Source organism: Cetorhinus maximus, chromosome 24, assembly GCF_964194155.1.
Source record: "Cetorhinus maximus chromosome 24, sCetMax3.hap1.1, whole genome shotgun sequence".
Classification (NCBI taxonomy): Eukaryota; Metazoa; Chordata; class Chondrichthyes; order Lamniformes; family Cetorhinidae; genus Cetorhinus; species Cetorhinus maximus.
Genome location: NC_135902.1, coordinates 43,889,170 through 43,916,046, shown reverse-complemented (window position 1 = coordinate 43,916,046; position 26,877 = coordinate 43,889,170). Strand labels below are relative to the sequence as shown.

At 39.6% G+C, this 26,877-nt stretch overlaps 2 protein-coding genes across 5 annotated transcripts in view; one reads left to right on the top strand and one right to left on the bottom strand.

Annotated features, from left to right (window-relative positions):
• Nucleotides 1-6,749: 6,749 nt before the first annotated feature.
• LOC144699839 (soluble calcium-activated nucleotidase 1-like) lies at nucleotides 6,750-20,195 on the bottom strand. Of its 3 annotated transcripts, XM_078571136.1 has the most exons (6): nucleotides 20,031-20,195; nucleotides 16,450-16,505; nucleotides 15,527-15,607; nucleotides 11,052-11,707; nucleotides 10,051-10,254; nucleotides 6,750-7,459 (listed from the first exon to the last, which is right to left on the bottom strand). In XM_078571136.1, exons 4-6 carry the CDS (start codon nucleotides 11,683-11,685, stop codon nucleotides 7,089-7,091), a joined length of 1,209 nt encoding a protein of 402 aa, XP_078427262.1. In that variant the 5' UTR covers nucleotides 11,686-11,707; nucleotides 15,527-15,607; nucleotides 16,450-16,505; nucleotides 20,031-20,195; the 3' UTR covers nucleotides 6,750-7,088. The 3 variants fall into 3 exon arrangements, with proteins under 3 accessions (XP_078427262.1, XP_078427263.1, XP_078427264.1); XM_078571137.1 differs by lacking the exon at nucleotides 16,450-16,505 and having other exon boundaries at nucleotides 20,040-20,195; XM_078571138.1 differs by lacking the exons at nucleotides 15,527-15,607; nucleotides 20,031-20,195 and having other exon boundaries at nucleotides 16,450-16,511.
• A 164-nt stretch (nucleotides 20,196-20,359) lies between these two features.
• The window catches only part of cog1 (component of oligomeric golgi complex 1), a 36,126-nt gene continuing 29,608 nt past the window's right edge, over nucleotides 20,360-26,877 (top strand). Inside the window, exons 1-3 of one of the 2 annotated variants that reach the window (XM_078571134.1) lie at nucleotides 20,360-20,914; nucleotides 23,963-24,207; nucleotides 26,488-26,669. In XM_078571134.1, coding sequence (XP_078427260.1) covers nucleotides 20,600-20,914; nucleotides 23,963-24,207; nucleotides 26,488-26,669 — 742 coding nt within the window. In that variant the 5' untranslated portion in view covers nucleotides 20,360-20,599. The remainder of the gene's footprint in view (nucleotides 20,915-23,962; nucleotides 24,208-26,487; nucleotides 26,670-26,877) is intronic. The other variant, XM_078571133.1, reaches the window with a different exon arrangement.

Here is a 26,877-nt window from a genome sequence, read left to right as displayed (position 1 = left end):
ATGATACAAAACTAGGAAGAGCAATGTGACTAATTTGCATTGAGTTTCTGAATCCAAATCATTGAAACAGTACCTCGAGGCATTCATTCAAAACCTCTCCTTACCCTATTATTCCTCTAATAAATACGTGTTGTTTTCTGCACTTCAGAATATTTCTTATTCAATCTCAAGATTTACCCTGGAATCTAAGCTTGGAGCTTAGATAATATCCTTTTATGTTCAACCTTGTTAAATGCCTTTTGGAAGTATGAGCACACAAAATAGTTGGGTTTCCTGGTCAATGTGTATAGTCACTTTCTCAAAGTAATCGAAATTGGTCAGGCAGGATTTTTCACTTCAGAATTGTTGTTTACTAGATTGTGGTTGTATATAATCCTCAAGTTCATTCCTGATAATCAATTCTAATATTTTGACAATGTACGTAAAAGAATGGATTGAGAGAAATCGTTAATCAAATCTCAAGTGTGCAGGTAACAAGAAAAAGTGAGTATGGTTTACCAAAGGGGAAGGGCTGGCAGTTTGTTTGAGCATCTTACTCACTGTATGCACAGTATAAAAGCACACAAAATATTAACATGTAATCTAAATAGAATAAAAGCATTGATTAACCTTTGGTCAGTTAATCAGAGACATTCTGGGGGTGAAACTGGTCCATTTCAGCTGCATAAACCAGCCTCCAAGTGAATCGGCAGCCTATTATACACTCTTGACAGTTTTTATTTTCCGTTGACTTGGCTCCATGCTAAAACATTGCGAGGATTTTTAAAATATAATTTTAAACTATGCAAAAGCAACGAGACTAGAAAATCAGTCTGCAGAGTTTGAACTATCGTTCGGTGGACTTCAGTGGAAAGATTGGGCGAGTAAAAATTGGCTGCTGTTTCGCGACAAGCCCATTTCACACTGCTGGTGTAAACCAATTTCAATCATTATGTTCTTTCAAGTTTTCTATGCAACCGACAACAGCAAGAGGAAATGGCCATTAGCTTTCCACACTGAACTGAAAGTGGCAGCATTTGAACATTATGCGGCTAATTTAGGCTTTCTTTAATACTGATCAATTATGCAGTATTGAACTAAAAACAAGGCTACACACTTAATAGACAAAAGATTTATTAATATTTTGTTCTTGTTCACATTTTATTAAAGGGAATCAAGAGATTTAGAGCCAATATCAAAAAAATATGAAGACAGTGTAAGATTTTACCGGTAATTGGAGTTAACGTTTTGATACTAAACCTTACCAGTAGAGCTGGCACATTAAAGACAAAGATACATCTGATGTGAAAGCAGCAAATCAAAGTTTGATACAGTTTGAGAACATAATGCAGAGTTGACATGACAATTACAAACATCTTGGTTCAGATCTAGTGCTTAATGGTGGTTAAAAACATCAATATAACTGCATTTCAAAGGTAAAAGCCATTCATTTATGAATTTGTGCTGTTTTAACACAGACGAGGAATGCCAATTTAAAAACATGGTTTCTGCAATTAATACAAGTTTGAGGAAATTCAACAATCGTCCCAGTACACGTATAAACACTGCATAACATTTACCCAACATGCTGAATGTCATGGCATCCATGTGCAGCCATATTGTTAAATCCTCACATATGATTGGGTCCTGAATGTTGATACCAAAATGCATTAACAGATGCTACTACATTTCCATTTAAATTGAAGCAGAGATAGTCCAATCAAAAAGCTTAATTTCCAAAAATCTAACAAAGGGAATTCATTAATGAATTAATTCCCTTGTGTGATTGCAATATTTCGACAAAATGGTGGTACAATACATAAAGAAGCAGGTGCAATTTAGCAAACAAAGATTTTTAGAGTCAAGATATCTAGGATAAAAACTGCATAAAAAAAGAAAAATGTGGCGCTTTTCCCAATCTAATCTAATCCAACGCAGTCTCAAAGCACTTTACAGCCAATGAAGTACTTCTGAAGTATTGTCACTGTTGTAATGTAGGAAATGCAGCAGCCAATTTGCACTCAGTAAATTCCCACAAACAGCAATGACCAGATAATCTGTTTTTATGATCTTGATTGAGGGATAAAATATTGGCCAGGACACTGACAACAACTCCTCTGCTCTTCTTCAAAATAGTACCATGGGATCCTTTACATCCACCCAAACTGACAGATGGGGCTTTGGTTTAAACGTCTCACCTGAAAGACAGCACCTGACATGGGTTTTATACTGTCACTAAGTAACACTTAATGCAAGAGTTCTACCAATGATTCACTGAATATTGACTTAGAGCTTGAAACACATTAATACCATCTGTTAACCTTGGACAATCTATCTAATATTTATATCATTAACAAGTGTAACCTGGTTAATGTCAAAATATTGAGTGTTACAATTAAATTACAGTTGCACTTAGTGCATTTTAGACACTGAGGAACTTCAGAATCAGTATAACTTTGATGTAACCACTGACACTACAGGGGCGATTTTAACTATACCTGCTGTAACTTTCGTGCCAGGTGTTCACAGCTGGGAAAAAGATTGGGGTCCAAAGATGCCCAAATAGGCAAGTGTCGTCAAGTTATTTCCATGCAGACTTTGTGCTTCTTCCCATTGGCTGCCTACCCAGAATGGAGAGGTCAGCCAGTGGAATTTAAATGAGGCCCCAGAATGGAAATAAACTGGGTGTCAATACTGGAGCAGTGGGAGTTTCTAACTCAAAATGCTACCCACCCAGTCAATGCTTTCACAATGTTGAAGTGCCTTGAATATTATGCTGACATGAAATATATATTACTACCTACAATTGTAAGTATATCAATCTTGGGAGACTCTGGTAAGAGTTAAGTTGCAGTTAGCTCAGGGTTGGGCTGCAGTCCTGCTGCTGATAACTTTGGTTTGGTTAGTAATTAGTACCTTTCAGACTGGGCTATGTAGCAGTCTGAAGTGAGCAAATTTAGACATTGTATATAAATCTCAAACATATAGTTAATTCTTGGATGTGGATATATGGCAGAGGTATGATGCTCTTCTGCTATTAGTCACAATACACAGCTCTGGAATTCCCTCCCTACATCTCTCTCTATCTCACTTTCCTTCTTTAAGTCACACCTTAAAACCTCTCTCTTTGACCAAGTTTTTGGTCATCTGACCTAATATCTCCTTCTGTCGCTAAGTGTCATACTTTGTTTTATAATGCTCCTGTGAAATGCCTTGGGACATTTCATTACTTTAAAGGAATTATATAGATAAGTTGTTGTTGTCATTTGTCAATAGCGGAGATTGTGTAGAATTGTGGACTGCCTACACTGCAAAATTTTACATTTTATAAACTGATTTGATACAGGTAATATTTGCTATCTAAAGGATATTTCACAGAAACACAAGGGCAACCTTAACTATCAGTGGAGAATGCCTACTGCTCACACCTTCTTGCCAGTGGGAGGCCCAAGCCATTTCGAGGCAAAGGCATCATTTGCAGTCTGCAGTGGCCAGCTGTACATGCCCCACAGGTTCTGGGACGGTGGTGAATGGGTCAGCACACAAGCCAGGCTAGTTAACAAGTCAGAGCCTGGGAGGGGAGGGAGAGGCTTTGGACAAGCCAACAGCCTCTTGAATTTTTTTTGCTGGTCCAGGAGAATATTTTCTGGGATGCTTTGTGAGCAGATTTCAGTAATCAGTGTAAGGGCTGCCAGCCATTTGTTATAAATGGGCGAATCACATATCGTTTAACCTCCATCCATTTTGTATCTTGAAATTGCAAGTAGGTCATATATCGGGGCAGCTAGTCGAGGACCATGGTCATTATATTACTGTGCTCATTGTGATAAGTTCTGGCTTCTAATAATAATATTTACCAGAATTATGCCAGGACTAGAGTAGAGAATCTGGAATTGCCCTCCTTAAAGCAGAGAAGATTAAGAGAATTTTAATTTTAGAATTTTAATTTCAGATTTTCAGCATCTGTAGTATTTTGCTTTCCTTTTAAAGTTAAGTGGAGTTTTAACAGAGATGTTCAAAATGATCAGTCTTCTGAGCAAGGAGAAACAGTTTCACTGGCCAGTAATCACAGGGTACAACTAACAGAGGAGGAGATGAGAACTTGTTTTAACGTGGCAAGTTACGATCTGGAATGTACTTTCTGAAGCACAGTCAATAACCTTCAAAAGAGGATTGGATATAAACCCATCGCCTTTTATTCCCCCAAGTAAAGAGCAGAATAGATACAACTTCGACTATAACCATTATGCAGACCACAAAGGCTAAAATAAAAACATGGAGGGAAAGTAAAGTACAGATTAAAATATATAGAACATAAACTCAAATATGACTTACCAGCCTTTCTTTCTGATTTACTGCTTTAAAGATGTATTTGAGTCAAAACTAGAAATAAGATTCAATCTAGTTTCTAAGTAACAGAATTGCTGTATTGCAGAACAGCTGATGTAATTACTTAAAATAGGCCAAAAATATATTCTCCAACAGCTTAATGTAATTTCTGGATGTTGGACCTCAATCTGTTATGAAAGAATTGACATTCCTTTGCCAGTTTCCAGTTTAAATGACCATTAACAACCAGAGTTTGAAATGTTGAAACTTCGCAGTTCTGCTGAAGGTTTTATAAACAAAATACATAACTGACAGAGGTATTTGTTTAAATATTTGGGTGATGTCATTGTATTGGGTCAATGTAGCTCAGGGAATCGCTACCATGGTGTTAACTGGGGTTTCGCTACAACTGATTATCAGGCTGATATGTTTGCTGCATTTTCTCCAAATCAGGCACAGTGAGTAAATGGAATGTGCTTATTTTGTTGTCTTTAGTACATTTTCCTCCTCACTTCTACTTAAGCACTGAAGCAACCTGCAACTGGACAACAGGATAAGAGATAAAATCTAGTTTTCATGTGCCCCTTTCTGCCACATGGTGCTAACATTTCCCCAAAAGATAAATGGCAAAAAAAATTCTACGAGGGTAGAGTTTATCCTTTAGGCACAATCCGGGTACCAATTGCACTAAAAATTACATTCGTTTTCCAAAGTGAATTTAGGTTCAAATTTCCACTCCTTAGTTGCATAATCACAAATGGAAAATCTTCCACAAATCAGCACAGTTAGGCAGCATTTTAAAATGCAATTGTTTATTGTTTCTCCTTGCATTAAAATTTTTTATATATTAGTCCACTATCTGAAAGTAAACCCCATTTTTCATAAGATCATAAGAAATAGGAGGAGTAGGCCATTCGGCCCCTCACTGAAAAGGACTTTGATAAAACTAGTCAGATCCAATTACCAGTTTTGTTGGTGCATCCTTGTAAATTTCTTAGCCAAAGAACAGGTGTATATTAGTGCCCTTGTGACCAAAAAAAAATGTTTTAAGGAACCTCCTCACCGGACACAATTAACAGAGACTTGCCACTGTGATTAATTTGATCAGGACTTGTGGCCAGGGATGGCTTTCAGCATGATTGCTTTAAATCAGTGTTAAAGATTGTGGAAACTCAATTTATACTGCATGTAACTTAGGCTTGAAATAAGGCAAAAGTTTGGCCAATTTTGGGTGAATCGTGCTGGAAAACCCAGTGCAACCTAGCAAAAACTCCACACCTGTATATTTGACATTTGTCTGTTCCTTACATGGTACAGAATAATTACTTGCTGCTTAACGATCACTTGTGCCAGTTGAGTTTGGAATATCTTATAAAAAGTCAGTGACATTGACCAAATTCTAACAGAAAATGCTGGAAAAACTCAGCAGGTCTGACAGCATCTGTGGAAAGCGAAACAGAGGCCTGAATTTTTCCCCAGTCAGGCAAGCTCGGCGGGAGCGGGCGGTCATGGAGCCGACCACCGCCCGCAATCGGCTCCGCACTGCCATTTTATGGCGGGCGGGCCAATTAAGGCCTGCCCAGTGTAATATGCGAGCTGTAGCGCTCAGCTCTACCTGTGGAGGTGGGGGGAGGAGGGTGTGTCAGAGCCAGTGCTCTTTCGTGCATGCGTGAGAAAGAGCGCTTCAATCTCCAAGGTATGGAGCTGCCCCAGGGAGACTGAAGCGCTTTTGAAATAAATAATTAAATGGAATAAAAATTTAATGAAACATGTCCCCTCATGACTGTGTCACCTGAGATGGGACATGTTTTTATGTCAGGAGTTTTTAAAATAAAATTTGTTAAAGCTTTAGGAAACCTCATCCAGCTCGTGGATGAGATTTCCTAAAAACGTAAAGGTCACTTGGCCTTTTCACCTGCCCGCCAACCGTTAGGCTGAACGGGTAGCGCAAGTTTGAAATTAATTAGTTCCTTAATGGCCTTTTAATTATCGGCAGGCACACAGCTGACTCCGTCACGCGTCCGCTGAACGAAACATCGCGAGACAGCATAATGATGTCGGGACGCATGCCTGTCATCGCGTGTCATCTTACGCGTCGGCGTGTCAGGCCCAACCCTGCACGCCGACTGGAAAATCCTGGCCAGAGTTAATGTTTAGAGTCTGTAGAGGGTCATACAGACTCGAAACATTAACTCTGTTTCTCGCTCCACAGATGCTGTCAGACCTGCTGAGTTTTTCCAGCATTTTCTGTTTTTAGTTCAGATTTCCAGCATCTGCAGTATTTTGCTTTTATATTATTTGACTAAATTCTACCCTGGTAATTACTTTAGAACCTTACCCTTGTTAGATGACCAGTTTACAATACTTTCTAGATCTAAGCTATGCAAATTCAGTAAATGCAAAGTCAACACTTTCACAAGCTGAACCAGTATTGATTTACATTTAAAGAAAAAAAAAGACCAATTTTTTAATGGATTGGTTGTAGACTTTACACCACGTAAGCATGAGGCAACATCGCCAGTAAATTTTTGACAATTCCAGCAAAATATATATTCAGACTGATGTTTGAAGGAAAGAGAAGTATGAATCTTGCAATACCTTGTATTCAGTTTCTTACATGTAAACATGGAGGAGGGTATCACAAAAGAACATTACTTCAGATTAATGGCAATCAAGAACCATTTTAAAGAATGATACCAACATGGAGAACTGCCCTTCTGAATATTCTTGGAAACAGTAGTACTTTAATTCAGATCTGTGCACTTTTGACCAGAAATGGCTTATATAAATTCTATTCCTTCATATTTTATATCCCCCACTTTTGTTTCCTCTAAAAGGAAGCGTCCATCTAAAGTAAATGCCATAATATAAGTCGCTATTTTCCCATTATCTTCCTCAGATTTTAGCGACACAATGATCTGATCGTCCGTGTCTGGAATGAACTTAAAGGAAGAGAATCCATGAGTGGGGTTAATCACTCCAATCTTGCTCACCAAGATCTCCTTAAAATCTTGAGTACATTTAATAATGAGGTTTGTTCCTCTGTGCTCGTCATCCTTCTCATTATAGCGCTCACTGCTTGCTCGCCGTGGCAGGAAAAACCAGCGCTGCAGTCGATCACTCCAAGCTGCAGATTCATGAATGAGGTATCCTATGTTGTGGAGGTGGGAAATGAAAACGTTTAATTTTCAGACAAGGTCATTAATATTACGAAGACACAATTACATTGAATCCTTGCTTTTAAGCTTCCTGTAAAAAATCTTTCCGAATTGCACTTATTTTAATGACCAAGCAGAGTCATTTAACAAAAAGAAAACTGCACGTAAGACAGTAAGTAAAATATCAAAGAAACCTAGAACATTAATAAGCATATTATAAACTGCAGCTTTTAAAAAAAATGTGGCCTCCTGACTTTAGATATATAATATACAAAAGCACAATAAAACCAATGAGAATGGCTAGCCAACATTTGAAAATGGCATGGTAAAAACAACTAAATTACATTATAATTCTAACTGATAGACTTAATCCTGAATGCAGTAGACAAAAAGTGCTAGTGACAAAGGCAGCATCGGGTAATTGGCTAATAATAGTATCAATGACCCTTCTGAGGCAGTATGAAACTACACAATTTTGAAAGATTAAATAAAACTATGCAGACCCTTCCATGATGAAGGCATACTAAGGTTACAAAGTAAAGGCATTGAAAATGGTGCCTTTCCAACTGAAAGCCAATAACCACCACCAACAATATTTGGATGCTCTTAAACTCTACTTTAAAGGCCTTAATAGTTAAGTGGTAAGCAGTGAAAATTAATACTTTTGGTTATCTGGATAACTGGTGTATTTCCAAACAGATTAGCCAATTAACTGATTGGTGTAATTCCCAACTGATTATCCAGTTCCATTAACTGTGTTAACCAGTTCTAGGTGTATTTGGCATGCTTTCCTGGTCCTTACATTAAAATATAACTAAGTTGTACGTTTCCAGTATAAAGTAGTAAAGCCAAGACAGTTAGCACGCAAAGTGCATGTGGCAATAAATCTAGGCAAGCAATGCCAATGGTAGTGTTACAAAAGTTTTTTTCTTGACAAAACAAACTGCAGCATAGGCTATAGTTTAAGAAAATCATAATTTTATTAGCACAATGGGAACAAGATAGCATATTGCTTAGGTAATAGGTTTGGCTAATATTTTATTATCAAACTAAATAAATGGCCATGATAGAAACCATTGGCCCTGGCAGTATGGTATGCCAGAGCTCTAAAGAAGAAAGTTATGGGACATAATTTTACTGTCCTGAAGTCAATGTATTTTTGAATGTCGCCACATTTACGACCCTGCCCCACCCCCCCCTCCGCTGCAATAGGGCTGTAAAATTCTGCCCTTGATCTTTTGAAGGTCGCGGTGAACACTTTACCATCCTGACAGAAATTTAAGTCTGACAATATTACAAAAAAAGAGATGAGATACAACCAAGATGTTTTTGTGAAATGAAGCCATCTACACCAAACCATCAGATTTCTAGGATTGTTTCACAGGAGTAAAGTGGACTTTGTGTAGCTTGTCTTTGTTTAGGCTAGCATTAAATTCTAGAGGAAGTTAAAAAAAACATTTTAACATAAGTTGAGTGGGCAAAAGAAAATTCTTGCAGGTTGTTGAGGTAAAACCATTGTGGGGGGGTGGGGGGGGGGTGTAGAAACGGGGAAATGGAAATGAAGGAATGACAGGGGAAAGGAAGGAAAGAAGGATAAGTCCATAGAGGTAAGGAATTTTTAATAATCCAGGACTATTGTTGATGGTGCAGATCATGGCTGAAAAGGGCACCCAAAATCAATGCTCTTTAAATGATAAACTTAAATCTCATCAGGAGTCAGTGAGATACAAATTCTAGAATTCACATTCTTATCTTGGGTTCAGAGAAAACAATGGCTTTTTAAAAATTCATTCATGGGATGTGCTGCTCATCCCTAATTGCATCTGAGGAGGTGGTGGTGAGCTGACTTCTTCAACTGTTGCAGTCCATATGGTGTAGATACATCCATAGTGCTGTTATGAAAGGAGTTCCAGGATTTTGACCCAACGACAGTGAAGGAACGGTGATATAATTCCAAGTCAGGATGGTGTGTGGCTTGGAAGGGAACTTGCACGTGATGGTGTTCGCATGCATCTGCTGTCCTAGTATTTCTAGGTGGTAGAGGTCACACGTTTGGAAGGAGGTGTCAAAGGAGCCTTGGCGAGTTGCTACAGTGCCTCTTGTAGATGGTACACACTGCTGCCACTGTGGGTTGAAGGTGGAGAGAGTAAATGTTTAAGGTGATGGATGGGGTGCCAACCACACAGGCTGATTTGTCCTGGATTACATTGAGTTTCTCCAGTGTTGTTGGAGCTGCACTCATCCAGGCAAGTGGTGAGTTGAGTCAATAAAATCCCCATGAGCTCTGAAGTACACCAGTCAAAGCACTAAATTCTAGAGGAAGTTAAAAAGTGCTTTAACATAGGTCAGGTGAGGCTAAAGAAAATTCTTGCAGGTTCTTTCGAGGTAAAACCATAGGGGGCGGGTGGACGGTGGCGGGGAACAGAAATGAAGGAATAACAGGGGAAAGGAACATTCTGCTGGGACGGTCAGTATCAGTCAAAGCTGCACTGGGACATTCACATGAGTGATTGGGATATTAATACAAGTTTTCTCCATGTACATGCAACACCAAAACATCTTCCCTTCTCCAAAAGTTTCTTACCTGGGGCTTTGATTCCAGCAGCCGTACGGAGTGCATTGTAGTGAGACACCCAATTTTCATGATTTACATCACCTTTGTAACCAATAACTTTCACCCACTCCGGATTTTCATTGACTACCTCTCCTGTGGTGGTAGTCCATTCCTTACCAAGTCCACCCACATAAAGGTGCTCGTCTTTTACTGCCAACCATTCAGCTTTGAAACCTTAAGGAATAGCAGAACAAAGTAAGGTCAGAGCAAAGGGCGGCAGTGGCATTGTGGTATTGAGTTTGAGGATACACTCATGTTATTTGCCTCTGATAGTTGTGGATTGCTGCTGTGCTTGGGGTTCCTACCACTGCTCCCACAGTACCATCATTAAACAGGTACAATGGGAAAGCTTGTTAAAGGTGCTTTTAACAAAGTGCCTCAAACAGTAGTTCCCATGTAGCTGTTTGGAATAACTACTCTTTTCTCCACAGTATTTTAATTTTCTTAGAAAACCGTATTTTGTATAGATTAACCTATTTGGTAGAGATTGAATTCCAATAGGCTGGGTAAGTGGTTTTGGGAGACGACCAGAGTGTGAAGAAAAAACTCTCCACGCACTCAGGGTAAAATGCTAAACCCAAGGGCTAGTTATATTGGCAATGACAATGGATTGGGACAGATCACCTTCCCAAGTTCTCAGAGGGTCAAAAAAATGCAACTTTCACTATCATACATATAAATAACAATTTTAGGTTTAACAAAATAATAAAATGTGTTTAATAATCCAAGAATTGACTACCGGTGATGACTATAATAATTTAAAGTGATCAAATAGTATGGCAATAAGCTCTTTCTGAAGAAGAAACATTCAGTAAATCTTCTGCCTGTCTCTCTACCTTCACCTCTTAAGGTGTTTGTAAAGACTCCATGCTAAGGCGACGAGATTTTTAGTGATTGACTAACTACAATACTCCACAAGACTAGCAGAAATTATTTGTGCAAACGAAAAATAGAATAAGTTACTGTGGTACCTTTCTCAACAGTTCCATCTCCATCTGATAGAATTACCCAAGGGACTGCCTTATCACCATCAACATCATATACCACTCCTGTCCTATCATCCACAGTGTAAAGCTTTCCATTAAATGCTATGAGTTCTGACAATTCCATGCCACGTCCTTTTTCTGCCAAATGTGTTTTGAGAATGGACTCATTTTTGTCCCATTCTAGAGTCACTTTATCACCACTGTTTGATAATATCAAGTAGCCTTTCTTTAAGTAACTAAACCAAGTGTCACTGTTCATTTCATTCTTTGAGTTAGTGTCCAGGTCAGCAATCAGCCCAATACGGTATCGGATGCCTTCCAGGGTCTTCTGTGGGGGCGAAAGAGGGTAAGTGTCATTGTATCTGTCCCTTGGAAAATTATCAATCTGCCAGTTGTGAACATTTCGTGAATGAGGGCTATTTGAGGAACTCTTGTGAAAATATAACAGGTATAGTATGAAGAGAACTATAGCAGCTGCTAGTATAGCCTTCCATTTCAGGTGAAAACGTGAATCTCTTGTTTTTGTCATGGAAGCTATAACAGGAAGACCACCAATAGATATGTGAAGGGAGCTCATAGGATTACTTCCATCGGATAAACCATATAGGCGTACAGACATGAAGCTGCAGCAGAAGTTGAACCTATGTGAAAGAAAAACAAGATTAAACAAATTAAAATTCAGAAGAATTTCTTTATAGCTTATTGATTGACAATAGAAAATTGTGAAGAATATCTTGCATGATGGTTCTAAAGAGTGCTAATTGTATGTAATTTCAGTGCAATTATAGTATTCAGCAAAAACAGAAGACATTGCTTTGGTAACTATTGTGGCTTCAATGCAAATAAGTTACTTTTACAATAATTGGCATTACTAGATGCCACAGAATGCAAATCTTTACCACATATAACAAGTCTGTAATTAAAAAGATGATATGCATGTTAATCCACTCAGCAGCAGCTACAGTCAGGGAATTTAAAACATCCTAAAGGGTTTTAAACTTTAGTTGACACTGAAGCAAAGCCTAACATTATACCAATAAATCTACTCAAATGCAAAAGATAACTTTCTTGCTGTAATCTTGACCTTGCCTAAAAATACTCAAATTTTTGATTAATAAAACTGCTTAACATGCTCTTCCCTGCTCACCCTATTTCTTCTGTTCTGATTGGTTTAGCATGACAAAAATAAAATTGAATGCTTCACTTGTGCTGTTTGCAAAATTTGCATTGAATTTTAGAATCTAATCTAAGTTGTTGTGTAAAGTATAAGTGGTATGATAGCAACACTGAGCTCTGGGGCACCCACAGAGTACTCCCCTCTGACCCCACCCTGACATTAGCCCACTGATCAGTTCTCACTATTTTCAGCCAGTTTCTTATCCATAACCAAGTCTTCCCCTAAATCCCCATAACTTTAAATTTAAAGATATACATGAAAAATGATCAAATTCTTTTCAGAAGTTTTCTTAAGACATATATGGTTTACTACAGTCAACTTGGGTTGTCATTTTCTCAAAAGAAATCAACAAGGTTGGAACTGCTATTTACTAGGTTGTTGCACAGATGTCCCTCAACAATGCACAGATAATCATCACATTTACTCCCACTAAATGATTCAATTATTTTGCTTGGAATAGAAGACTAATAAATGTTTGGATGCCTGCATCTTTTTTGGCACTCTTTTTGAATATGGCCATCATGCTGGCCTGATTACAGTCTATCAGTATTTCTCCAGTGTTCATTGAGTCAATCAGCACTCTAAATCTCCTTACTAGTCTCAACATTTTGAGTTAAATACGTTTTAAACTATATATATGTATATATATATCCGTGGGCAGACCATGTTATTCATAACTATTCCAGTGAATGCTTTGAGAAAGTGTCATTCAGAATACTTATTATCTCTTACTTATCAGATTCAAGTATATTTGCATCTTTTAGGATTTTCACTTTTCACTGCAATACTGAGAATTTTTTTTTTACTGTTTGCAGTTACAGCTGTGTGTTTTTTCAGTGTCTTATTTCCTCCTCTGATCAACCTTCTAATTTGTTTTTACATAATCCTACATTAATCTTAGTGAGTGCCTTCTCATTTCTCACTGAAGGATTTGTGGAGGTCACCTTTTCACTTTTGAATGTTACCTATTTAGGATCATGCACATTTAATTTGAGCTTGTTGATCTTAGGCTATCTACTTGCGTTGCATGTGAAGCATTATATTATTAAAGGTGTGGTATTTGCTTTCTACTGAAATTTTGGCAAACCACCTCCTCAAAACAGTTTATCTCAATTCGCACTCACCTATTTGAGTTTACCCTTTTAAAAAAAATTATAAACCAGGCTCCTGGTCTCTTGTATAATTGGGTCCCAGGTTATGTCAAACTTGATTGCTCTGGGGTCATGTCACAGTCCAGGGGTGCTATGATTTCCATTTTTTGAAAGTAATCTGTGTCAGAAATCTCTGCTGCTTTTGGACCTAGAAATAGCAGTTAAGAATTGTAATAATGCATTACCAACACTGACTCTTACCCACCTGAATTTCCTAATTTATATTATGCTGAATAAAGTATTCCCACTTCATGTAGCTAAGAAATTAAAGCTAACTAGAGTAATTCTTCCTATGGTTTATTCCCTTCCATTAAATCAACTTCTTTTACCTCCCGGTTATTCTAGAGATTTTTTGGTCAGTAACTTTTCTGTCCTTTCTGAATACTTGATTGCCTTGAATATTGAAACAGATTCTATGGCCTCAGGTCATCTACGTTTCAGATGTTCCCACCACATTTATAAATGTTGTACAATGACCTCCAGTTCTGTCATCTTATTTCTACTTCTTCCAGTGCGCATATATAAGCACCTTAATGTAGATTTAGCGGAGAACTAAACATATATTTCTGTTCCTTTGAAGCACAAACGGAATTCTTTGAAGAAGAAATTCACTTTCAAACGATCACAAAGATACCTAACTGCCATTTCTAATACTTAGGTAAACGGTTTAATTTGTTTTTGACATTTTTATGCCACAGACTCTTGGAGTCTGCAAACTTACAATACTTGTGGAAATGGCCAATTAAAATTGACCAGCTCAGTCAGTCAAACAAAAAGCTTTTAGAGGAAATTAAATTTCAATTTAAAAATAATTATCAGGATTCAAATTGATTGTTCCTATTCCAGCTGAATAGAAAACCTAATTTTGCAGCAAGACCTGATGGAGGTTTGTGTTAGAAAGGTTTACTCTTCAAGATATTCCCTATTGCTTGTGAAGTCTAGTTGTCTTTGAAATATTTCTGAAATTAATTCAGTAACTATATTAAGGTTGGTTTTGCTTTTTTCGAGTTCCTGCAAAGTCTTCTCTGGATCCATTTCCATTTATGGGAGGAAATGAAACTTGGAACATTTATGATTTTTTCATACCACTCCAATACATTGACTTCTTATGCCCCAATGCCTCAAACTTAAGTTTCTCATCCTGGCATTTAAATCCCCACAGAGCCTTGCCCTTCCCTATCACTATAACCATCTCATGTCCACCCAACATTCTTTGGAATCTTGCCTATTGCGTATGCACCCAACTCTTCATCCCCTCCATTGGTGGTTGTGCCTTTAGCCCAATTATCAAGAGATCCACCTTAAAGAAAGAATGTTGTTTTCTCGTGTACAGGGCACGGTCGTCAATTGCATGATGACTAGAACCAACCAAACTTGCCCAGCTACTTCTTCAGTATGCCTCTGCAAATACTGTTCACATTCCACTGGGGTAGAGTCCCAACAATAACTTCACATTCCACTGGGGTAGAGTCCCAACAATAACTTCAATTTCTCTTGCAAGCTTTTCTAAGTGCAGTTAAAGACACGGGTCTCATTTTAGACTGCATTAGTGTTATTTTGTCTTGTTCAGACAAGGGGATCCAAATTTTCATGGATGGTTTTGAACTGCTGGACATGTAATTTCCACTTCTGGTTGGGGTCTGATGGAGAACTGGGTGGGAATGGAAAATGCCAAGAGCAAAGGACAAAAAGTGCAAAAGGACACTCGTATGGTGCTACTGTTCCAAAATCAGAACTGGCAAACAAAAGTGCCATGGTGACTAACCTTGACTCCCACTATGCAAACGGGTGACCCTTACGATTTTTAAACATCCAATTTCAATTCAGATAAAATTTGCTATGCTTATTTCATAATGTATTCTTTGTAATCCTGTAATAGCACACGAAGCTCCACCGTTTTTCCATTATAAATGTAAATTACGAAAAAATTCTATTGAACAACATGGAGTAATTTATATCTGCTTGCTAACCAGTAATTACATGAAGATAGCACCAAAATACGTTCAGCTACTCCAATTAAAAAATATATTTTTCAATTACTGCATGATTTAATCAAAATATTGCACTGCAGTGTTTAATTTTATCTGGCAATCACAAAGGGTTTAGACCTGGCACATTGCAAAAGGCTTTACCTTTTTGAGCTGGCATCAAGTTTCCATTCTGTGATGAGCTGAGCTTATCAGATTTTAGTTCTGTGGGTAACTATTTGTAGTCTAAGTAGAAAAGTGAAAATGACTTTGTGGATTAGCGACCCAGAAGAACTTAACCGATGAATCAACTCCACGTAATGACGGTAAAATGGTTTTATGATGGTTTTTGATAAATTCACAATTAAAGGAAACGCTGCAATAATTACTATATATATTTATTTAAGGCCATAATAGATAAGCACTATGACTCAGGTTGGACCAATTAGTCTTGGCATCAGATACATTGATGTAGGAAAAACAGTATTCAGGAATAATAGCAAAGTGTTCATGATATACTCAAGACACCAGTTTCTAAAAACCTAACAGAGTGCTTTAGAATCAGAGGTGCATACAGCTTAGACAAGCACTACCTTGAGATCTAAACAGGCAAACTACAGATATGACCATATGTGGCTGTTTGCCAGAGAGTATCAACTTGCAGGAAAAAACCCACCTCAGCAGACTATATCTGTCTACAAATAAGACACAGATTTCTCTAACACCACATTTGCCCAATAGCAACTAATAAAAGAGCTCATTATTCAGTACTCCAGCGGGGTTTCAGCTTCAACAGCTGAATCTTGCTTGATATTTATGTTTGATTTTTTTTCAAATAAATGCTTTAGTTGTGAGCTCTATGCTTCTCCATATGCCACAACTATGATCAGGAACTTACTTTGGGCAGGTTATATAAGCAAACTTGCATTCTAATGGTTGCAGTTCACAAAGTAATTTAGATTCAACCTTTTTATTTAAAATGAATATCAAGAATTGCAGTAGCACATATTTACTAAAATATGCTTATTCAGAGAAAAACAGCTAATGGTAGATTCACTGGTTAAGTTTTTGGTTCAATTATACAATACCCAGTAACAGGAAATTACAGTCAACTTCATCTCTGTGTTGGGTTGTCACCATTCTGCTTATATTGTGGATTACAATATAGGAAAAGAAAGACTTCTTAAATAATCAATTGAGGATTCATACTTGAACCAAAAAGCTTTCAATAGTGTCACAATCATTTGCTTGATATATTACTGATCGACAACAAGCACCTTGGGGGAAAAAGCATTACTGAAACCATAGCCTGAAAGTTACAGTGAGCAATGTTACTGTATAATATTCCAAGACAAGTTCCTCGCTATCTTAAGAGAGGCGTTAACGCTTTTATTTCCATGGGGCTAATGTCCCCATTAAAATGGTGGTAAAAGGCTAAGCATTCATAAGGTAATTTAGGTCAGTGTAGATTCTTAAACTAGAGAACACATTTTTTCAAAGCAATTAATTCATTTCCTGATGAAATGTTGGAGATTTCTGACCATGGGATTTATATTATTGCCGTTTGGTTGTAGAGAAAAGCAGGCTTGTGTAGTGCTTATGTATAGATAAATTATAAAGAACGACAGAGGTCCCATGGTGTGGTTATATGGTGAAGAATAAATAGACTTTGTAAAAGAGCATTTCATCAAACCTTTCAAATATACCAAGGGTTTCACTGACAAGTTATTTTAAAGTAACTGTTAATAAGTAAGAGAATAAATTCTTATAGCAAGGACCACTGAACCTTGACAGCAACCATTCCTCACGCATGGAACCAAGCAGAGAAGCCCCACTCCCTTGCAAATAGGTTTTTGCTGTATATGTTCATTCCTTTCCATTTGATTGGTTGGGACCATTGCAGTTTTTGTAATAATTTCTGATCTTTCAGCTTGGCTGGCATCCCATCCATCACCAATGCATCATAGCAGCAGTTATGCCACCTACAAGATGCATTGCAGTAACTAACCAAGGCTTCTGTGACAGCACCTTCCAAACATCTACCACCTATAAGAATAAGGGCAGCAGGTGCAAGTGAACACCATCACCGGCAAGTTTGCCTCCAAGTCACAGACCATTGTGATTTGGAAATATATTGTAGTTCCTTCACTGTCATTGAGTCAAAATCCAAGAATTCCCTTCCTAACAGCGCTGCGAGTATACCTACACCACTTGAACTGCAGCAGTTCAAGGCAGTGGCTCACTACCACCTTCTAAAAGAGCAATAAATGCCAGCTAATTTCATGAAAGGATAAAAAAAGGCTTTCATTATTCTCCAATTTCCATCATTCTGTTTACTCAGTCCAGGTCTCTCCATGTTTCTTCAGACTCTGTCTAACTTTCTGCAGCATTTACGATCTCCCATTTGCCCAGCTACTTGAGCGAAATATGATGAAAATTTTTTGTCTCCACCCATTCATTTTCCCTCATCTGCCAAATGGGTCCATTGTCGGTAAACATTTCGCACCTTTCTAGCTGCCCCCAGTCTCCACAAGAAACAAAGCAAATCAGTAGTTTTGAACTGGAGCCTAAATCTGCACATATGTGTAAAGTGGGTGTTATCGGTTACATCATTGATCTCAAGCTATTCCAGGTTGGGTCCTAAAATTAAATTCTCAGCATCTCATAGCTTTCCTAGGAATGGTAACAATAAGTCTGCAAAAATAAAAAAAAAACCTTATCCAGTTCTCCTTCACTTCCTACAGCTGCCATTCCTATGACTAATTTTAAAATAGATTGAGTAAACAGTCAAAGATATAAAAATAAACATTAAGAGCTTTTCCAAGTGCATAAAAAGGAGAGTAGCTAAAGCAATTGCTCATCCCTTAGAGGATCAGACTGATAAAAGTGCATGCAGTATTAAAGTAGGGAAGTCTTGCTAATTCCAATTCCTTACTTTGAAGCTGGGTAAAGTTTGAGCAACTGACTTAGCTCCGGTAGGCCACCAGCCAATCTCTCGGAAGCTTTGGTTTGGTTTTCTATTAAACCTTAGCTCAGATGCACATAGCTGTATGATCACCAGCAGATCTTTGTGAATGGTGCAACCGACAAGACAGTTCACTGGAGAAACATGACTCCAAGTAATCTGCAATAAATGGTAATAAAACTAACAGAGCAATTAACTTTGGTTCAACTTACCTCAGGTATTTCATATCAGTCATTACCAAAATTCTTATGGAAGACTAATGAATTAGGATGTTGAATTAGGATTTTATGGGGGAGAAACCAACATAGTTTAAAACCTATACACTAAGCGAATTGGCTCCCATAAATCTACAGGGAAATAGTGTTCAAACTATTGTAAATAATCCCAACCATAAACAATACACGGCTCTCTGTTGCTAGCTAGGATTAGAGATACTCAATCCACTGCCAAGTGCCACATAAGTCTGCCCCAAGGCTGGCTGGAGGAGGGCAAGATGGTTGGATATCGACCCTACTCATTTCATATTAAAACGCTTTCTTGAGAAATATTAACATTTTATCTTTCTCATTGATGCATCATAGTTTGAGTTACAATCCGTTACAGTAGTGCCATTAAAATGGGCCACAGCATAATTATAGTGCTACTCATACAACGTCATGACGAGTTTTCCACTTTGCTATGATGCAGAATCAATTTCAGGTTCAGGAGTGAAACTCTCCATGTGGATGCACACTTCTGATTTGGGTGGTGGTGGTTGGAAAAGAGAGAGATGGAGAAGAAAAAGTGTGATTGGGATCGATTGTGATTCATTCCAGGCAGACAGTCAGTATAAACCACAATATTCAAAGTAACTCAGTAGTTACCAGGCTAAAAGAGACCAGCAACACTGCCACAGGCCACAAGTGGTTAGAAAGAAATGGAGTCTTCCCAGGGGCACCCACAGGCCAAAACCAAAATAAAAGTGTAGCTAATCGATCAGGTAGCCAAGCAGTCATTGTCACTATACTTTTAAACTTATAATCATACTTAAATATACAGAAATTTACATAGTATATGTAAATCTGTGGGACCAATCATGACAGAATCACTACATGAAAGACTTTAAATCTGAAAACACATGCCCAAAGCTGGTAACTCACTCCCACAGGAAATAGATCTTATTCTGGTCGTAACAGACAGCCCAATTTCCAATGGAAAACATCACTAAGGTTTAATAACTGAATAATACCGTACTCCCACTTAAAGCAAAAGAGAAGGGCATGGTTGCAAAAAGACTGCAGGATACAGAAATGGGGGAAAAGTTTATATCAAACAGTTGCAAAACGATGTCACAAGTTGTAACAGGTGCCATCGATTTGCAGGACCTGGGGGATGTAATAATGATTGACAATCAGATTTTTTTCCATACTTTTATTGACCACCTCATATTCCTTTTATTATTAACCAGATCTCTCTGCAGCAGTGGCACAGGAATTGGGCGAGACCACAGATATATTTTTTACAGCTGAACTTCCTGATGGAAGCAGCCCAGGGCAGAGCATTGCCACTGGTTCCAGGGACCCCGGGGGGGGGCGAACACCCTCCATTGCCCTGGTAACGCCAGCCAAAGGGGGCCCCGGGTTCCATGGCAAGGAACCCTCGCCTGTCGGAAACGCGTATTATCCCGGGGATCTAGAGAGCGATAAAAGAGCTGAAAACACTTACCGATCGGACAGATCCAGTGTCACCGCCACTCCAGGCTTCACTCCCACATTATAGCCTCTGGGCGGAGAGCTCGCTCGCTCACTCACTCACCTGTGAACTTCCGCTCGGAGACAGCCGCCCCGCCCCCCTCATTCCCCCAAGCCCAGCCAGGGTGGTGGGGGGAGGGGGGGGGTGTAGAAAATGAATGGCGCAGGCGCAGCCACACCACCACAAATACGCATGCGTCGACCGGACCCCGTTCCATCAAGGCGCACGCGTCAGCCGGAGTGATTCAAGAAGTGCGCACGCGTCCACCCGGCCGGTTCGACTACTGCGCATGCACCGCCGCGGCTTCGTCCCCGCGCGCAAGCGCATTATGCTCCCCCATCGCTGAGGGCCACGTCTGTTTGGAGAGAGGGTTCCTGCTGAAGGGAAAGCAGCGACTAAACAGCCATTGTTTACCGGTTGTTCCGTGGCCGATTCTCCGGTGGCGTTTTTTTGTTTAAATCGGGAGGTTAGACTGTGCGAGGCCTGGCTCTGCCGATCACTCGCTACCGGGGTGGAGGAGCGACCGTTTCCCTCCCGGCGCCATGGCCGTGTCCGCCAGGAACCTGCGGGTCAGCGACATCCAGGACCCCGGCTCCCTCTTCGAGCGCTACGGCACCGAGGAGATCCGGCAGGTGGAGCGGAGGGTCCGCGCTGAGATCGAGCAGAAGAAGGAGGAGCTGCGCCAGATGGTGGGCGAGAGGTACCGCGACCTGATCGAGGCAGCCGACACCATCGCCGACATGAGGCTGTGCTCCGAGAAGGTGGTCACCTCGGTGCGGGACATGTACGAGTACTGCACCCGCATCAAACCGTCCGCCACCGGCAGAGCCGCTCCTCACACGGCCAAGCGCAGCCAGGTGTGTGTGTGTGCGCCTGCCAGCCCAATTCTGCACAACAGCCCCGGGTTTATATAGTGTCCTCATCACAGGGGCCGAAAGGGACAAAAAGCTGTGCCACTCATTATTGCAGCTTATTTTTCTGTTGAGTTTTGACAGGGTAGATGCTGAGGGGGCTGTTTTCCCCTGGCTGGAGAACCTAGAACTAGGCGGCCCAAAGCAAAAAAACACTGAGGGAGGGAGGTGGGGGGGTGGCGCTGGAAATCTGAAATAAAAACAGAAAATGCTCACATCTGTGAAGAGAGGAACAGGGTCAGCGTTACGGACCTGTGACCTTTCATCAGGACTAGGGGGCACAGTCTCAGGATAAGGGCCGATCGTTTTGGACTGAGATTAGTAATTTCTTCAATCAGGAGGCTGTGAAATTTTTGGAATACTCTATCCCAAAGAGCTGTGGATTCTCAATTGTTGAGTATTTTTAGATGCTATGGGGGTTAAGGAATGTAGTAGGAATAGGGGGGAAAGTGGGGATGAAGCCAAAGATCAACCATAATTTTATTGAACAGTACCAGGCTCGAGGGGCAGCGTGACTTACTCTGCCTCCTATTTCTTATCTTCTCTCTACCCCCCATTCCACTGGTCTCTTCTTTATGAATTCATTCTGGTACAATTTTTACTGGTGTCTAAAGCAGCACTAAGCTTATAATGGTCTGCATACGGTATTACGTATTTTTGCGTTTATCAATTTTCAGCTAACATGTTTTCGGTGTTTTATTATGACATTAGCAAACACCTAACTCACCCAGCATTTACAATTTGTATTAATAGTACTTGTTATAACAAAGTAAACATCTCATGGTGTTTAACTGACCAAAAGAACAGTATCCAGCATTAGTTGTATAGTCAGGAGAAGTAACCAAATAAATGTATGGCCAAAGAGATTAGTTTTTGAGGATGTTTCCGAAAGTAGGATAAGGCATACTGATGTGAGAGGAGTTGAGGGAGAGAATTCTAGTTTATAAAATAGAGACTGCTGAAGGTGAGATGGGTGATAGACGCTTGGGAATTAGTGTCGGTTTGGATACATGCAGCAATGTTTTAGTCAAAGGGTTGGCAAAGTTGATCTGAGTGATGACCATAATATTGATGTGGATTTGAGGTGGTGGTATGGGCAGAGACAGATGATATTTAAAGTGGAAAAAGGCACCTTGCTGACAGTACATGAAATTGGATTTATAAAGCAACTTTTAATGCAGAAAAATCTAAGCAGTGTAATCTTAAAAAAAAAGGATATTGTACCAAATAAGAAGATATTAAAAATAGTGAACAAATCCTTTGGCGAAGAGGTGGAAGGATTTATGAAGGGAATTCCAGTCTGATGCTTAGGTGGCTGATGGCATTGCCACCAATTGTAGGGTGAAGGAAAGGGAGAGATGTACGAGGAGCTGGCATCAAACGAATAGTGATTTCCTGAAGGGCTGGAAAATATTAGAGATTGGGAGGAGTGAGGCCACGGAGGGACTTAAACATGAGAATAAGAATTTTAAATGTTTTTGTGCTGGAGGAAATTCTTCAGGAAAGAGTATGGCCAGCTGAGTTTTGGGCTGAAGTAATGTAGAGGTTGAAGAATGGTAGATTGATGAATACATCTTTGGAATGGAAGAATCTGGAATTAACAGAGGCATAGATGAGGGTTTTAGATGGAATGGTGATGTAAGTAGTAGAGATTATATGGGGTTGGCAGCTCGCTGCCTGTGGGTGTTGTTCAGGAATAAGAATGGCAGTGGATCAAATTGCAAAGGAGAAGGACCTAGTAGACAACTGCCAGTTAGGGTGCCATCTTGCACTGCCATTGTATATGGTTCGAAATTTATTCATAAATTAGGTCATCAATGTTGTATACATAGAGTTCAGTAATAAACACCAGGAGCAGGATCTTCTGGTCAGCGAGCGGGGGTGGGACCTGCTCGCCAACATGTAAAATGACAAGGGATGATGTCGGTTGGAACTCCCGATGTCAACCCGCGTCATTTCTGTTTTCAGGTTGGTGGGGGCACAGCCAAGTCAGCTGCGTGCTCGCCGACCTGTCAACGGCCCATTGAGGCCATTGAAAAACTAATTAAAGTCATTATTGGACCTGCCCGTCCAACCTTAAGGTAGGCAGGCAGGCCGGGAACCCAGGCTGGCTTCGGAAAAGGCATGAAACCTCATCCACGGGCGGGATGAGGTTTCATGGGGGTATTTAAATTTTTATTAAAGGTTTCAATAAAAGTTATGGACATGTCCCAACTCATGTGACAGGGTCACATGAGGGGACATGTCAGGGAAATTTTTTTATCATTTGTATTACAAATTTTAATTCGGAGCCGATCTCTCTGAGGCAGCACTTAGCCTCAGGGAGATCTGTGCGCTGTTACGTGTGCATGTGCGAAAGAGCGCACTCCCGGCTCAGGGAATCCCCCCTGCCCGCACAGGGAGCGCATAATGCTTCCGAGCGTCACGCCTTAATTGGCCCACCCACGTAAAATGGTGGCACGCCTCCAATCGGAGGCGTGCCCGCTCCCGCACTTTGTCCTCCAAATGAGAGGGCGGGGGGGAGTAATGTTTCCCCAGGGAAAGAATGAATTTGGACCTAAGATGCGTATTTTATGGTAAGAACTGAAAAGGGTGGCATCGGTTTTGCAACATTTAGTTGGAGAAAATTCAGGACCATCCGTGACTTGATGTGGAAAAAGGCAGCAGGTTATAGTAGTAGTATGTGGAAACTGACTCCATCATCATAAATTGAGTTGTAGGGGGACAACAGATCACGGAGGTTGGGGAGGGGGAGCCAGAGATGGCACCTTAGGCCACGGGAATAATCAGACTTGAATGAAAAGCAATTGAGGGAGATGTTTTGACAATGAGACAGATCAGAATAAAGCCAGCAGATCAGTCCGTATCTCTGAAAGTAAAAGTAGGCTTTATATGGTTAATATGATCTTGGTAGACTTAATCTTTAAACTAGGTACAGAGGTGTGAGCAACAGTAATGTAAAATGCAGACAGTGATTTTATGTTTTTGCTTCAGGCTCAGCAACAATCCCAGGAGAAATTCTACAGTATGGCAGCACAGATCAAGCTCCTTCTGAATATGCCAGAGAAAATTTGGAGTGCCTTAGAGTCATCACAATATCTCCATGCTACTCAAATGTATCTGCTGTGCTGTCACATTCATAGTATCCTCCAGTTGGACTCCTCTGGTTCCTATTACAGTCCTGTTCTGGCCCGCTTTCCCATCCTTGTTCGACAAGTAGCAGCAGCAGGTCACTTCAGGTTAGTCAGTCATGAATAAAAATAACTCTCACTTCATTTGGCAGTCAATTACCATTATTTTAATATATTTGCATTGTTTTAATACCGATTTTGGAGGTTTGAGCAGAAGTGTTGCAGTGTTTTTAGAATCATCTTTCACATGTTTCTACATCTTTCTAGTTTTGGCTGTATGCCTGTGAAATCGTCTGCCTTTGAGGATTATGATAGTTTTAAGCCGGGTTTGTTAAATGACAGCAAAGTGCAGTTGTTTTGGAATTAATCTTGGTAGTTGTTGAAAACATAAAAAAGCCCTTGGAAATGTTTACAGATCTGTCAGCTGGAAAGTCTAAGCTATCTCATGGGCATCTGTTTCAACGCTCCTATTGAAAAGACAGTGGTAAATTCTGTGCTTGAACTTCATTGATCAAGGGGCAGAGTTTCGGACACAACACAAGCTAGGAAAAAAAACTTTCACAAAACAGGAGACACGATGTCAAGATTCATTGTTAGAATTTAATTAATACAATACTGAGGTGTAGCTTGTTAGAATTTAATTAATACAATACTGAGGTGTAGCTCTGGCTCTTAAAAACTCCTTGCATTGTGAATACCAACTGAAGAACCACCAGCAACTCTTGTGGTGTTATGTTCTGGTTATGATCTTGAAGGTGGCTTCTATTGTTAAATAATTATTGAGTCACTGACTGAAAAGTAGTTTTCTTAAGAACTTCCAGACTTATACCAGTTTTCAGCCACCATCAGCCATTTTATCTAGTGGGATACATCTGCAACTGTAGAAATAAAGTCGGGCTCTTTTTATAATGGGCGGCTGATCCACAGTGTCATCTATCTCGAGTATTTACATTTGAGACACCCCGTCAAGAGTTAGATATTTGTAACTAAAGAGAGTATGGTACATTTGTGGAGAAGAGTTGTGCAATATGTTACCATAGTTTTCCTCCGTATTGTATAGCATTGAATATTTTGTAATTTTCCCACTGTGTCCAATTCCTCAATAAACTTGCAATGTTTTGGTTGCTTCTCTCTCAAACAATGAGTTAACTGCTCTCTCAAACAATGAGTTAACAGGAGTTAAGGTTGCTCCTGTGAAGCAGCAAGGGACATTTTTACTACTTTAAAGGTGCCATATAATTCATCTTGGGGTTGCTGTTGTTACCCACCACTCTGTAGTGTGAGATTATTCATGGTGACTGTGTCGTTATTTTATATTTTAAAAAGTTGTCATCAAGTTAGGGTTTCCCATTTCCTTGCTCATCTGAATTTTCCCATTTGCTAAAGCATTATGTTGATTTACTGCAGAACTGGGAAATAAGGTTTCTAAGACAGGGCCAATCTGTAACTTGTTTAAGAGGATGCAGTGCTGTGCAGCTTTAGATAGGATCTAGCTATTCTGAGTGCAAATTGGTCTTTGGATTGGTTCTTTCGAATGATTGATGGAGTGCCAGCCAGAGGCAGCAGTTTTCTGAACAAGGCTGTTCCTTTTTTTTGTTCTGTATTACAGCCAAACATCACGCTTGGCAGCCTTCTCAAGATGCCAACAAATAACTGCAAGGATGTGGGTCAGCGTTATAACACAAGTTCCCATTCCTATTGCCACAACTGAAAATCTTCCTAGCTGATCCAGTTAGTGGGGTTCTCTCTCCCTCAACCACACATCCTTAATAGAATGAAGTTCACTTGGGGTATAAAATCCACTTAGTATCGGGCACAAAGCTCTTTACCAGCCCCACAACTAGTGTGACCCACTATCCAGGATTGGATAAAAAGTATATTCCCATCTTTCGGCGCAAGATTCTAGTAACTTCATTTGTTTGCACATAAGTTTAGCAATTTTGCAGTGATATTGCAACTATGAATGAAATAAATTTTAATTAATTTCCTGTTGAATTTAAAACTACAGCACACAACTGCCTTTTGAATCAGTTGTAGTTAGTATGAATTTAACATTCTCAGCCGGAGTGATCACAAAGATTGTTGGCACGAAGCAGCAGTAGACAGTTTCGGACTCCTGATGATGGTGTTCAAGTGGAATGAGTGACTAATACAGTGGAGCTGTAGTTTTATAGGATACAAATGGAACGTGAAGTAGCTTATAATTATTGGATGCAAAGTGCAAATATTCCTGTTCTTTCCATTACATGATCAGAAATGAGCACACTTTGTTCTACATTTCATTCCTTCTTAATCATTCAGCTTTGTCTCTTAATTGAAATGAAAGCTTCATTCTGCTCTGAAATGGGATCAATACAGGTTCTAAGTCAATCTGTTTGTTTTTTCTAGAGCGTCCATTTTACAAGAGAGTAAAACGCTTCTGAAGGGCCGAGCAGTATCAGACCAAGCTATTGCAGAGGCTCTTTGTTCCATAATGCTCCTGGAAGATAGTTCACCACGCCAAGCTCTCGCTGATTTCCTTCTAGCTAGAAAATCAGCGATTCAACAGTTACTTAATCAACCCCACCATGGTGAGCACTTATTTCTGTAGAAAAAGGAGTCCTGTTTGAATCTAGTCTTTGGATAAATGAGAAAGGAAAACTGTATTTATTGTAACCAATTATTAGGGCTGATCCTAATGGATTACAAACTCTATCCTATCTTGATGTTACTTGTAAGGATTGAAAAGCTTATTCACACGTTGAACCTTACAGAAATTAATTAGTGTTATGTCTTTAG

Bases quoted from the DNA above. Each gene is read 5' to 3' on its own strand.
- LOC144699839 (XM_078571136.1), bottom strand. From the start codon at position 11,685: ATGTCTGTACGCCTATATGGTTTATCCGATGGAAGTAATCCTATGAGC. The intron at 10,255-11,051 runs GTACCACAGTAA...CTATTCCTTAAG, and splicing joins AGATGGAACTGTTGAGAAAG to GTTTCAAAGCTGAATGGTTG. The intron at 7,460-10,050 runs GTAAGAAACTTT...TCCACAACATAG, and splicing joins TGCTGGAATCAAAGCCCCAG to GATACCTCATTCATGAATCT.